This window comes from Oryx dammah, unplaced genomic scaffold (assembly GCF_014754425.2).
Source record: "Oryx dammah isolate SB20612 unplaced genomic scaffold, SCBI_Odam_1.1 HiC_scaffold_26, whole genome shotgun sequence".
NCBI lineage: Eukaryota > Metazoa > Chordata > Mammalia > Artiodactyla > Bovidae > Oryx > Oryx dammah.
Window position 1 is genome coordinate 76483994 of NW_024070210.1, and position 14827 is coordinate 76498820.

The window sequence follows — 14827 nt, forward strand, 5'->3', positions numbered from 1 at the left end:
TAAATCTAATACTACAAATGCTCACAGTTTTTCTCATCCAATTAAACTTGTCAAAAATGTGAATTAAGTGCCATTACTTTTATTTTATAGAAGTAAACAGAAAAGTATATTAAAAAAGAAATAATCTTCCAATTCACTAAGTTACTAGGCTGGAAGTTAGCACTTACTACTTTTTATGTGTGGAATTTGTGATTAGGGAAGATTGAAAAGGGAGTCTTCTCCCTTTTTCTACTCTACTTCAAGCCAGTTTTTTCCACTGGCCTAAAAAAATTTTTTTTCATTTTTCTTTCACTCAAGCATGGCTATTCATACCTACGTAAGAGTGAGTGCTGAATATTTAGACAAACAAGATGCTATAGAAACAGAACATTTTCAGCAAGGCACAGGAAAGCTATGCAAAGTAAACATGTTTATTATTAACAACAGTAGACATGCATCATCTCCCCTGATTGCAAACCTTAACTTAGACACCACTGCATACAGACTGGTAGTAACTGATTAATCACAGAACAGATGGGAGACACCCTACCTTGCGATTTAACTATCCATCTGGTCTTTCCTGACCATCTATTCATAGGAACAGCTCGACTCTATATTTCTGAGAACCAGTTAACCATTCAAACATAATTATTGGTCTTAAGTACTTTGCAAAATATTTCATCTGTGGACAAAACTCTATAACAGGAAAAGAACAGACTAAGAGCAGACACCTACCATGCTTAAAGACTCCAATGAGCAGGGACTTATCAGCCTCACTGTCCCACCATGTTGTTGGAACCTCCAGCTGATCCACTACTGGGAACCATATGTCAATCTCACTGTAGGTGTAAGAGGCAGAGTCAGCACAGTGATGCAGGAAATAAAAGCAAACAATCTTTGGAAAGATTATTACAGGTATCTTCCTTTCTGTATTAATTTAAATAGTCCTACATCTGCCTATTTCCTTCCACTGGTATCAAGAACAGCTGTCCCCTTGTATCTGTAAGGGATTCGTTCCACCCCAGACACCAAAATCCACTGATGTTCAGGCCCCTAATATAAGATGGAATCATACAGTAAATACAGCTGACCCTCGATATCCATGGATTTGATCAACTGTGGCTCAAAAGGATGCAAAACCCAAGGATACAAAAGGCCAACTGCATAGCACTGAAGACTTGATATACAGATTTTAATTATCAGGTATCCCAAAGATAGTTAAGAGTGAAGTAAGTAAACCAATCTATTCTGGAATAAGGCATAGCATAAAGAAAAATAAAGCATAACTTTACCTGGCAATTGCACCCCCTAACACCTTCTCTGCCTGGTCTCCAATAACCTCCTGTCTCAGATAATATAGCATTCGTACCCTCAACAGCACCCTAGAAGGGAGAGAGGAAGAACTGGCTCAGTAATAGTGCAGAAAGAGTGAGGTGGAAAATCCTTTAGTCTGCTAAATTCCATCCTTACTTGTTACACTGATGTTTCAAGTGCTTCTTATAACTCTCATCTTGAAACAGAGTATCAGGGTTATATTTCCGGATCCAATCTGCCTTATGGATATCAAAAGTGCTTTGTGACTTTACTTTTTTCCCCTTGCGTCCACGAGGCACAGGGATAGACAGACCTGGGGAAGGGGATACATCGAAGACTTGGATTGAGAAAAACCCTTGGACCTGAAAAGGATTAGGTAACCTATAGAAAGACAAAAAGCAAAGACTTGATAATCACCTGAATGATTCTGCAATTCTTTTGTCTTGCCATTTTCAGCAGGACTAATCAAGTCCCAAATGAAGCCTTTGATATTTTCATCCCCACGATAGTGTAAGAGACAGTACACGAGGATGGCCCGGCAAATTGTTTCCACATCTCTTTCAGTCATCCGTCGCTTGAAGCGTCCATGAGACAGAATATCTCGCCATCGTCCCCAACTACAGAAAAATGCAATCATATGGATATTTTCCTAGGGACCCCAGTCCCTCAAATTCATACTTCCCAGATGGTGGCAGACAAAATAATCTTGGGAAAACATGGTAACAGAATAAATTTTTTCCCATTATCCCCTCTTTCATCATACCTTCCAATTTAAAAAGCGAACGAGATGTCTATCAGGAAGGAATGCACTACCTCTGAGGCAAGATGGGGTCTTACCCATATACCAGGAGATGCTTTTCCACCCGAAAACAGTCAGTGCGCCCATAGGTATGATGACGGTCATGTCGGCGAGAGCGTGGTCGCTCATCGTCTTCACTTTCCAAATCAGAGAATTCCACTAGGTCATCATCTTTCAGAGTGCTGAAGTGGCGGGTCTGTTTTCGTACTCTAGGTGTGTCAATCACCAAGTTATTCTATGCAGAGAACAGAAGGAGAAGTAACTCTTTTCACAATATAATCATGGGAAAGGAATTAAAGATAATCAGACTGAAATAGCCTTGCATGTAATATCTGTAGATACTCAAAGATAGATTCTTTTTTGGACATGCAAGATAATCTACAGGGATTCAGGAAGCAAACTTAAGTGATAATTATCTAAGTATTTTTTAGTGGCCCTCTATGTAGAAAGCTTTTACAATGGCCTGTGATATACCATCATAAGCCAAGGTCAGCACTGAAGAATCAGAGCAGTTGTAAAGATTCCAGAAAGTAATGTGTTTCCTGCCATAGTTCTTCTTTGAAGGAAAAGGAAGCTCACCTTGCTATTGAGTAGATCCATGTCCAAGTCAGCCTTTTTGGCCCACTTTTGCCAAAAGTTTGGGTCATCCAGAGAAATATCAGTCCTATTTTCAGAAGCCACAAAGCTTGCCTAATGAGGAACGAAGAAATACTAAAGTTGACTACACCACTTTTTTGAGTAAAGGGAAATCAGTATATTTTAAAACTATATTAAAAAAAACTATATCTTTAAAAAATATTAAATTCTAGAGATTCCTGTCTCCCTGTGCCAAAAGCCTCTAGCACTGACAGAACATACCTTGGCAAAGGTAGAACCCTTTCCTTCAGATTCAATGGTGATGGTAGTGGTTCGTCTTAACAAGATCTGGTCAATGTCCTCTTCACAAAACTTGGAGCCCTCATCATCTTCCTCCATTATGGCTGCATACGCTCCTTTCCTTAAGAGATCTTCAATCTCCTTCTTAGAGAACTGTTGGATCTACAAAATCCAACAGAAAGGTAAAAAAAAAAAAAAAATCAGAGAATATTATCTAACCATATCATGATATTTTATTATATTTTAAAGAATAATCATTGAGAATCCAAACAAGGGGTCAGGTTCCTATACAAAAAATAGCTTTTGCCTCCCTTCATCACCATGACCTACTAATAAATACAGCTAAAAAGAAGACTCACTCCAGTAATGTTGCCATCCCGACCACTCATGGACTGAAGCACAGCTTTATCCAATCCCAACTTGAGGCTAGCCTTATCAAACATCTCCCTCTCGTAAGAATTACGAGTGATGAGACGGTACACCTTCACAGCTTTGCTCTGCCCAATTCGATGACAACGTGCTTGGGCCTGGTTTTAACAAATGGAAGGGCGGGCAAAGATAACAACATTAGAAGGGGTGGGGAGGAGAAGCATTCAAAATACTGATTTACATTTATAAAGCAGCCATGAGATCAACTCAACATCAGAAAGTCAATTTCAAGATGAAATTACTGCTTCATCATCTAGACCAGGTGTCAGCAAATCTTGGTCACCTATTTCTAAAGTTTTTGCTGAAACACAGCTCTACCCATTCATTTATATTTGCTTATAGATGTTTTTTGTAGTCCAAGAGCAAAAGAGAACCGTTACAACAGAGACTGATTTGCACAGCCTAAAATATTAACTATCTGCCCTGTACAGAAAAAGTTTGATGACCTAACTAACTAAACAATTCCAGACTCTTGAAAAGATAAGACTTTCTAAGAGAACCTGATCCTGTTGCAAAACCTCTCAGGTTAGGTGATTAGTCCCTAAGACAATGATTTCCTCTACCTGCAGGTCATTTTGCGGATTCCAGTCCGAATCAAAGATGATGCAAGTATCAGCAGCTGTGAGATTAATGCCAAGTCCACCAGCCCGGGTGCAGAGCAGGAAGACAAATCGGTCCGAGTCAGGCTTGCTAAAACGGTCAATAGCAGCTTGCCGAAGGTTGCCTCTAACTCGCCCATCAATACGCTCATATAAGTACCTGCACGGGAATCACAGGAAAAAAGTTTAATCAGCTGAGCAGAAAAAGAGAAGAAAAAAGCAGGCTGGGATCAATACCAGTACCCCTGTATTGCTAGTTCACCAAAAATTTTATCAGAAAGTTGAGAGTGAGAGTCTTGAATACTTCTCTTAGCCCAGTGCTGGTCAATTTTATTTAAACCCAGGCCTCCCACTCTTTGCAGCTCTTTAAGTACAAAGTAAACAGGCGAGGAATGACTTTTTTCTCACCTTCTCTGGATTAGATAATCCTCTAGGATATCTAGGCAGCGTACCATCTGGGAGAAGATCAGAACCTTATGGCCACCAGCTTTAAGTTTCGGAAGTAACTTGTCAATAAGAACCAATTTGCCAGCTGAACGAACCATGGCCTGCAAGTGGAAGTCATGAGGTATGATATGGCAAGCTTCTCGAAACTCTGTTAGGATTTTTTCTTCTGCACCTGCCAAAAGAAAAATCAGACCTGATGGTGAGATCCAGAGACACATACTAAGGCTGCAGTTTATTTAACTGAGATAAGGAAGCAAAGAAAAGAAAATAACCTGACTTGATATCAATATTATTTGAAAACAGAATTTCAGCAACTCCCAAACCCTAAAATATCCTCAATTTTGTTAATACAAAATATTCCATATAAGTCAGGCTTAAGAATTATTCCACATAAGTCAGAGTAAAATATGTAAATATGTGGAAAAGGACCACTGTTACCACCATACTGCCATCCAAAACAGAAACAGCAACATAGAGTATCAGTGAAGACAGAACAGAATTCTTAACAGCAAATCCTTTTTAACTTTGGAGATTATGCAGAGTCAAAGGGTCAGAAAGAACTAGAGGAAGACGTTCCACTTGAGAATGGTTTTAAAAAGAGAAATCCCCTCTATTTCCAAACTAGGATGGATCAGCCAACCCATCTATTGTTTCTGAGGAACACCATTTAGTAATCAAGGTAACACAGAAATGCAGGTGTTTCAGGAGTTCTCTCACCATTGATGAGATATGGGTGGTTGCAGCATTTCCGCAACTCCATCATTGTGTTGAGTAGATTCGGCATGTTAGTATGACCTGCCCCTTTGGAAAGAAAGGAGAAATTTTTCTCCAAAATAGCCCGGTAGTATTTCTTCTGAATATTGGTTAGCTCTACTTCAATAATGGTCTCCTGTTTGGGTGCCAGGTTCTTTTCAACATCTTCTTTGAGTCTTCTCAGCATCATTGGTTTGAGAATGGCCTGTAGCTTTTGAACCTGTAACCAACAGAGGAAAAAATAACAACATGAGGACAAACGTTCTCACATTAGATGGAAACATGGATATCAGTGACAGTAGATATCTTCCCTAGTACAAATTTTTTTATTCTGCATTAATATCGCATCAGACAACTTCCTACCTGTTCTTCTGTTTTGAGATCCCCAAAATCTTTGAGGAATTCTGATTCTGATGGAAACTGTGATGGTTCCAAGAAATGAAGCAAGCTAAACAGTTCCTCCACAGTATTTTGCAATGGTGTTCCTGTGAGCAGCACTTTGTGCTCCTAGAAATGGAGAACACAGAAGATAAAACTCAGAAAGACTTCTGAAGTTTTCCATCAAGTATGTAACTTTAGTTTCCATTTCTTTAACAGTAAAATTATGGAAATGGACCAGATTACTTGCTGCCTCTTTTGATAAACACAAAATACTCAAGAATATTCTTGATATTATTTAACATATTAATTTCTTTAATATCATAAGGCAATAAAGAAATATTTAGAACATATTTTGTCCAATTAAATATGCCTCTCCACACTCAAGTTCCCATGGATATCCATTAATATGTCTCCCTCTAAGGAATGTACCTGTGCGGGACTAAATATGGCCATTGATTTTTGGTAGTTCCTATCAAGATTCACCACTTGAACATGGTCGTGCTTTATAACTTGCTCTGACAATGAGAATGTAGCAGAAGTGGGTACCATGTGAGTTTCAGAGCCTCAAAGGCCTTGCCTTCCATCTTTACCCTCTTGGAACACTGCTCTGACTCTACCGGGTACAGAAGCAAAGTCTGGCCCACAGAGGGGTGACAGACCACATGGAAGATGGCCTAGCCAACAACCAGTACCAACTGTCAGCTGCAGCTGTATCACTGACTCCTGGCAAGGCCACTGAAAGAATGAGATCACTTAGCCCAGCCCAAGTTGCTGAGCTAGAGAGTCATGAAAAACATAGTTGTTTTAAGTCACTAGGTTTTTGGATATTTTGTTATGCAGAAATAGGTAACTAATTTAACATCTCACCTCTTCACCCAATTGAGAACCACTAACCCACAATCATCTTCTAACTCTAAAATTTATATGAATTTTATGATTTTCAGGCTACCATCCCCATAGGCCACACCCACCACTCAATACCAAGATTCTGATTCTTCTCTGTAAAATTAATTCACATGGAATTAAGATTACTTAATTCTAGGTGTTTCTGGCCACAAGTCAGTGGGAGGAACTCACCAGGTCCATGTGCTTGAGACTATCAAGCAGTTTGCAATTACGGTTCTTTAGTCGATGGGCCTCATCAATGATGACACACCGCCATTCAATCTCACGAAGCTCAGGACAGTCTGACAAAATCATCTCAAAAGTGGTGATCAAGGCATCAAACTTGTATGCACCTGGGATGAGGCGCCCCTAAGCATGAAGGCAACAAAGTCAGAAAAGGCCTAAAATGTACTTAAATGAGAAGCTCTTCTGGACTATATATTCTGCATTTGATATTTAGGCAGGCCTAATAGAAAACACAAATTGCACCACCACCCACCTCTGCCACTGTTCATATTCCTGATAAACAGTGTCAAATCACTGAATCACTGCCTCTTCAACACACTCAGCTTCTTGGGAAAATCACAGACCTTACTGAAAGAAGCTGGACATTCTTGACTTTGCTGCATGCCTACCTCATGTATTTCAGCCCTACATCTTCTGTTGGTAAACACTAAAATCCACAAATGTTGAGCACTGCTGAAACACACAAGATAAAACTAAAAGTGAAACAGCTAATGTAGTATGTGGTAATATTGGTTACTATCTAAAAATGGACAAAAGAATCCAATTATCTTAACAAAATTAAGAGCCACAAAATGACTTGAATAAACTTGGGTTTCGTAGAAATAAAAATGGGAAACTAATGGTAGGAAAAAAACTCAAAATTCAATGTTAAGAAACCTTTTCCAAACTTATATAGAAAAAAGAACTAATCTTGATGAAAACTGCAGCAGACTTAAAAAAAAAAAAGGAAGAAATGTCTTATGTTCACCATTTTATGAATCAAGGAATTAAAAGTAGCTAAATGAATTTCATTCTGGAAAATTATTTCTTGATGAAAACTAATCAATCCTGGTAAAACTATTTAAAACATATATATTCATAAATAAAGTCAGAATTTCCACTGGATCAAAATGTTCACTGGATCAAAATAGCAAAGTTGGAAAAGTATCCTGCATAAAGTAGACAACAACACCTTACATCACAGAGAGTCTCAATAATAAGTCTTTGACTCATATAAAAGCTTCTAAAATACCAGGTACTTTGACCTACTCTCTAAGCCGTAACATTTGCATTATAAGAAACTCACCCGTGAGTCTTTGCAGTACATTTCATATTGCTGTATCATCTGCCGGCTGGCCAGGCTGCCATGGTACACAATAGTGTTCATCTCTGTCCATGTGTTGAATTCCCGCTCCCAGTTAGTAATTGTGGACAGTGGGGCAATGACTAGGAAAGGGCCATGGATGCCCACATTATATACTTCCTGCAAGAAGGCAATGGACTGAATGGTTTTGCCCAATCCCATCTCATCAGCCAGAATGCAGTTCTGCCTGCCAATTCATCACAAAAAAAAAGAAAAGCATGTCAAAAGAGACCATCTTATAAACAGTACATAAAATGAACCTGTTTCTACAGAAAATAAATAAAAATAATTCCAGACTAAGCCTGTATCTTGTGGTCCTACTCTTTTCCTTACCTGTTATACCAATTAAAGAGCAGCCAGTTGACCCCTTCCAACTGATATTCCCGTAACTGGTTTCTGTTTTTATACTCATGTGACAACTCCAACTTCTTCCAGGCACTTGCCTGTGGACGATTCTAAAAAGTAAGGAATTTGAATAAATGGTGCGGAGGTACTAATGAAATTAGGTAAATTTACTGCTGCTGCTGCTGCTAAGTCGCTTCAGTCGTGTCCGACTCTGTGCAACCCCATAGATGGCAGCCCACCAGGCTCCCCCGTCCCTGGGATTCTCCAGGCAAGAACACTGGAGTGGGTTGCCATTTCCTTCTCCAATGCATGAAAGTGAAAAGTGAAAGTGAAGTCGCTCAGCCGTGTCTGACTCTCAGTGATCCCATGGACTGTAGCCCACCAGGCTCCTCCATCCATGGGACTTTCCAGGCAAGAGTACTGGAGTGGGGTGCCAGGTAAACTTACAAGGTAGTTCTAATAGGTGAAGTCAATTCAAAGACATTATTGCTTGGACTAAACATGTTAAATATATTCAAATTCATGACTTCACAATGACACTTTCATAACAAAAAAAAGACAGAAAACCCACTGAGCCACCAAGGAAGTCCAAGAATACTGGAGTGGGTAGCCCATCCCTTCTCCAGTGGATCTTCCCAACCCAGGAATCAAACTGGGGTCGCCTGAATTGCAGGCTGATTCTTTACCAACTGAGCTATCAGGAAAGCCCAAACTCTATATGAGGAAAATTAAATCATTCCCTATATGGACTTTACACTCTAAATGCAGATGTACTTACCACCCTTTTGAGTTCCGGGTGCCTTGACTGGATGCGTTTAAATTCTCGAATCTTGCCCTCATCAACATCCTCTTTGAGCTCCCACGTACTATCCTCGTAGGGTAGAGAGCACCATTTCACCAGGTAGTAAATTACAGGCTAGGGGAGAAGAAGTCAGAGCTTTAGTGAAATGATGTCGTGTTCTCTGCTGTGATTTGAAGATTAAGAATTAAACTAAGTGTCAATACCTAAAAAGGTGCCCAAAATATCAGACTGAAAACACCAGCCATAGGCTCACCTGCAGATGCACTGTACTATTTGTGCCTTTGATCATGCTTCCAGACAAATTATCAGAATCTAAAAGAGAAATTTCTACCCAGCATTATCTAGAACACTAATCACTGAAATATTAGGCTCGCCAACCAAGCAGATCAAAAAAGAAAAAAATTCTATATTGTGTTGAATTAGATTGAAATTAGAAGATACGGTAGCCCCATTCCATACTATCCTCCTGGCACCTAACATAATAATAGTGGAAGCAAGGCTGCTTTTAGAAGTGAGAAACAGGTTAAATCCACAGGAACAAAGCAGGGCTGAAATTACTGGGCTTCTGAGTTCCTGGAGCTCTGAATGCAGGTGCTATTTCAAAGAGCAGTCACATGAAAAAAAGAGCAGTCATATGGTGGGAAAGAGATTTCCTTGTGAGTCCCAGGAAGCTAGGAGATAACTACAGGGGTATCACTGAAAAGAGGTAAGAGTGAAAAGGGGATGCTGAAGCTCCAATCACACTGCTATGCTCTATGCAGGCATTCCAGTGGTAATATTGCTCCTATTCTCAGTACTTAAGATGACTCATGACTTGACTGCATTTTAATTTGGGGCTTATATGAAGAATTAGACTAGGCCTAGACTGGAAGCAGAAAAGGCAATGGCACCCCACTCCAGCAATCCTGCCTGGAAAATCCCATGGACGGAGGAGCCTGATGGGCCGCAGTCCATGGGGTCGCTAAGAGTCGGACACGACTGAGCGACTTCACTTTCACTTTTCACTTTCATGCATTGGAGAAGGAAATGGCAACCCACTCCAGTGTTCTTGCCTGGAGAATCCCAGAGACAAGGGAGCCTCATGGGCTGCCATCTATGGGGTCGCACAGAGTCGGACACGACTGAAGCGCCTTAGCAGCAGCAACAACAGACTGGAAAGGGTCAGTTTTCATTCCAATCCCAAAGAAAGGCAATGCCAAAGAATGGTCAAACTACCAAACAATTGCACTCATCTCACACGCTAGTAAAGTAATGCTCAAAATTCTCCAAGCCAGGCTTCAGCAATATGTGAACCATGAACTTCCAGATGTTCAAGCTGGTTTTAGAAAAGGCAGAGGAACCAGAGATCAAATTGCCAACATCTGCTGGATCATCGAAAAGGCAAGCTAGTTCCAGAAAAACATCTATTTCTGCTTTATTGACTATGCCAACGCCTTTAACTGTGTGGATCACAATAAACTGTGGAAAATTCTGAAAGAGATGGGAATAGCAGACCACCTGACCTGCCTCTTGAGAAACCTATATGCAGGCCAGGAAGCAACAGTTAGAACCGGACATGGAACAACAGACTGGTTCCAAAAAGGAAAAGGAGTACATCAAGGCTGTATATTGTCACCCTGCTTATTTAACTTCTATGCAGAATACATCATGAGAATCGCTGGGCTGGAAGAAGCACAAGCTGGAATCAAGATTGCCAGGAGAAATAGCAATAACCTCAGATATGCAGATGACACCACCCTTATGGCAGAAAGTGAAGAAAAACTAAAAAGCCTCTTGATGAAAGTGGAGAGTGAAAAAGTTGGCTTAAAGCTCAACATTCAGAAAACGAAGATTATGGCATCTGGTTCCATCACTTCATGGGAAATAGATGGGGAAACAGTGGAAACAGTGTCAGACTTTATTTTGGGGGGCTCCAAAATCACTGCGGATGGTGACTGCAGCCATGAAATTAAAAGATGCTTGCTCCTTGGAAGGAAAGTTATGACCAACCTAGATAGCATATTAAAAAGCAGAGATATTACTTTGCCAACAAAGGTCCGTCTAGTCAAGGCTATGGTTTTTCCAGTAGTCATGTATGGATGTGAGAGCTGGACTGTGAAGAAAGCTGAGCGCCAAAGAATTGATGCTTTTGAACTGTGGTGTTGGAGAAGACTCTTGAGAGTCCCTTGGACTGCAAGGAGATCCAACCAGTCCATTCTAAAGGAGACCAGTCCTGGGTGTTCACTGGAAGGACTGATGCTGAGGCTGAGACTCGTATACTTTGGCCACCTCATGAGAAGAGCTGACTCACTGGAAAAGACCCTGATGCTGGGAGGGATTGGGGGCAGGAGGAGAAGGGGATGACAGAGGATGAGATGGCTGGATGGCATCACTGACTCGATGCCCATGAGTTTGGGTGAACTCCGTGAGTTGGTGATGGATAGGGAGGCCTGGCGTGCTGCGATTCATGGGGTTGCAAAGAGTTGGACATGACTGAGCAACTGAACTGAACTGAGTGTAATCATCAAGAAATCTCTAATAATCTACTGATAAAATACTCCTTAAAATAGCCAGCAAGAAGTCTTACCATCAATGTGTTTAAGAGACACAGATCATGGAAAAACTAGAATCTATGTAATTTCTCTTTTATTTTTTTCTTTATTGTAGTAACTCGGGTCACTTCCTACATAAAGACATTTGTCCAGGTCACACATTTCCAGCATCATAACTAATTTTCCAAGTACTTTAATTAATATTATTGTAATACTTATTTCCACTACTGTGTAATGTAGTAAGGATGACTAATTAAGCTCATTTTGGGACAGTGGAAATGGGCAAAGTTTTTATCCAATATTAGAAGTGTAAATTAGGGTACTAAAACACTTTCATCTGTCATGCCAGGTCTAATAACATTCCAGAGGGGCCTAATCAAAATCTAATTACTTTTGGAAGATGAAAGTACAAGTATAGTGATAAAGAGCATAACATTTTTAAGGCTAGGAAGGCTGAGAACCTGAAAGTAATGAGAATAATATAACAATGGCTAACCTGTCCTAATAACTGGTCCATTTCACTCTCACCTCCCACAAATGAACAATAAGCAATAATTCCTACCCCTAATCGCAAAAGCAGAAATATGTGGTTTCTGAGGTATTTTTGTTAGGATTTAAAGACATTGTGTTCTAATGACTTTGGATAGCTAAGGTTCTATCTGAGTAACCTTCAAAGCTTATAAAACAAACTTGGGCTTTAACAGATGGAAGACTTTGACTGTTAGGTTCTATAACGTTCTACAAGGATGCCATATGGGAGCAAGTCACTTTGTGAGTGAACGCAGTCTGCCATCTAGCACTGATGTCTTAACAAGGCTCTGCTGTTCCCTACTAGTCACTCTGTAAGCAAGAACTGTTTGAGTGATAAAATTTTGATGAAATGTAACCCTGTGATGTTAAACTAACAACTCAGACTAGAAGTGAAAAGAGTTCTAACAAAGTGCTGATTCATGGTCCAAGTAAATCTGAATAAAAGAGAGCAACGTTGAATTCACTCGTGGCTTAGATCTACATAACTCTTGGTTGGAAAATGAAAAAAAGTGATTAATGAAAGAAAACATGTCACCAAATGTTTCAACATATGTAAAATCTGCTACCCAATCTAAGGAAGCTTTAGTTCTGGGGTCCCTAAACCAAGCTATGCATGAGAACCCCTCGAAGAACCAACTTAAAAATACAGATCTCTCGGTCCTCCCTTAGATGTACTAAATCTGCACTTGTGGGAGCAAGAGCCCGCAGTCTGTTTAGAAGTCCTGACTCAAATGTAGTATGTGTTTTAGTGACAAATGGAAATGCATTTACCTGATGCTGTGCATGTGTGCGCAGTCGCTTCAGTCGTGTCTGACTCTTTGTGACCTTATCGACTGGAGCCCGCCAGGATCCTCTGTCCATTGGGTTTCCCAGGCAAGAATACTGGAGTGGATTGCCATTTCCTCCTCCAGGGGATCTTCCAAACCCAGGGATAGAACCCGTGTCTCCTGTGGCTTCTGCACCGCAGGCAGATTCTTTACCACTGAGCCACTGGGGAAGCCCCAGTTCAGGAAATAAATAATTCTCAACAACTTAGAGAAAGCTATGAGTCTATGCAAGTATATTTATATTCATATATTTGGAAATTGATAAAGTATTCCTTTCTCTATCCCCACCTCTCACCCTCAACTGAATGTCAAGGGTCTCTTATATAAAACCTGAGAGAAAATGAGATCAAGGTGAATGAGTCCTTGCAAATACACCTTCCAGATATCTGACTTCAAGAGAATCTTTCTCTTTAGCCTCTCTGTGCTCCTCTACCTTCCCAATATCATTCTGAGGTTCTCTCAGAAAAAATTCAAAAGTACCTTTTCAATCCAAGAATTTTTCAGCCAAATCTGAAAAATAAAGGATGGGCAAGCAGACAGGCAGAAATCTTTAAGGCCTTCCATGTTCCTCCACATCCCAACTCACCTCCCCATTGTCCTTGTCAATACTGTGAGACTCATCCAATATCCTATCCACCTCTACATAGTCTGGATTGAACGGCTCTTCATCCTAGAGGAATTATGAAACCAAACAATAAAACCAAAAAGATCACTGTCTAGGAAATTCACCCTTCCACCCAACCTTTAGTGGATAGCCTTACTTCAAAATTTATTAAGAAAAAAGAAGGGAGTTCCCCATTTTCACCCTATCAAATCCTACACACTTACCTGTGTTTGCACCTATCTTCTCATGTTACCAGATCAAGTGTGACTACTCCTAACAGTGGCTACTCTCTCCATATATGCTTTGGATTTCATTTCTTCCTGCCTTCTTAGGAATCCCTCTCTAGTGCAACATTCCCATAATATACACACATGTTCTACTAGTTCACATCTTAAAAACTCTACATCCCCCCACAACTATTCTTCTGTTCTGCTTCATACGTAAACTTTCCCAAGAGTTTTAAATACACAGTACCTCCATTTCATCACTTCTCTATTTGTCCATCCATTCCACTCTTCTACTTCCATCACATAATGAAACCACTCATCAAGGTCATTCATGATCTCCAAATTGCCAAATACAATGGAAACATTTCTGTACTTACCTTAATTTATACCTATAAAGTATTCAACAATTCATCTTTCTCCCGAAAGCACTCTCTAGGCTTTTCTGAGACACCATATTCACTTTTATAGCCTTATTTTGGATTCACTTTTTGTTTTGGTCAATTCTCAGTTACCTTCACTGGCTCTTTTTTCCCTAAGTCACTGGTATCTAACTTTGGGTGATATGCCAAGATAAATAACCCAAGGCTCCAAAGAGAAATCTCAAAGAAACCTTAGGGGAAAAAAATTCTTTCTTACGGCACTTTCCCATTGATTTTTGTGGCCTATCTTTTCCCTAATATTTCTCCTATCACTCTGGCATAGTCATTAAGGCTTTAGTAACTATGTATATGCTGATACATTCCAAATTTTAATTGTAGCCTAAAAAATCCAGTTTTGTATATCTATCTCCTTGCTAGCCATGTTATGGAATTTTAAACTTAACATGGTCTAAACTAAAATCTTGATTTTCCCCAAACCAGTTGCTTCTAAGATATTCCATTCTTTAATACCGTCTATGTAAGCCATTACACCAATTGCCGTCAATTCTATTTTAAAGTAAACTCAAATCTATCCCTTCTCTCCAACAACTGAAAGCACTCTGCTATAAAGCCATGGTAATTTCTCATCTAGAAAACTTCAATGGCCTCCTTACGGCTCATCCTACTTTCATGCTTACTCTTCTCCCATCCATTCTCCAAAGTCTAGATGATCTTTTAAAGGTGAAAACTGGTTTATGTCTCTGGCCTGT

The 14827-nt window shown here is 39.9% G+C and overlaps 1 protein-coding gene across 6 annotated transcripts in view; it reads right to left on the reverse strand.

Moving 5' to 3' along the window:
* Positions 1 to 14827, reverse strand: part of CHD8 (chromodomain helicase DNA binding protein 8) — a 57927-nt gene that overhangs the window by 11287 nt on the left and 31813 nt on the right. For 5 of the 6 annotated variants that reach the window (XM_040227134.1, XM_040227137.1, XM_040227139.1 and 2 more), the window contains exons 10-26: positions 13454 to 13537; positions 8955 to 9092; positions 8165 to 8286; positions 7775 to 8018; positions 6655 to 6831; positions 5560 to 5703; positions 5161 to 5416; positions 4405 to 4615; positions 3961 to 4156; positions 3328 to 3495; positions 2951 to 3130; positions 2672 to 2782; positions 2131 to 2327; positions 1711 to 1910; positions 1450 to 1630; positions 1272 to 1361; positions 715 to 818 (exon numbers count right to left, since the gene is read on the reverse strand). In XM_040227134.1, the coding sequence (XP_040083068.1) occupies positions 715 to 818; positions 1272 to 1361; positions 1450 to 1630; positions 1711 to 1910; positions 2131 to 2327; positions 2672 to 2782; positions 2951 to 3130; positions 3328 to 3495; positions 3961 to 4156; positions 4405 to 4615; positions 5161 to 5416; positions 5560 to 5703; positions 6655 to 6831; positions 7775 to 8018; positions 8165 to 8286; positions 8955 to 9092; positions 13454 to 13537 (2803 nt within the window). The remainder of the gene's footprint in view (positions 1 to 714; positions 819 to 1271; positions 1362 to 1449; positions 1631 to 1710; positions 1911 to 2130; positions 2328 to 2671; positions 2783 to 2950; positions 3131 to 3327; positions 3496 to 3960; positions 4157 to 4404; positions 4616 to 5160; positions 5417 to 5559; positions 5704 to 6654; positions 6832 to 7774; positions 8019 to 8164; positions 8287 to 8954; positions 9093 to 13453; positions 13538 to 14827) is intronic. The other variant, XM_040227136.1, reaches the window with a different exon arrangement.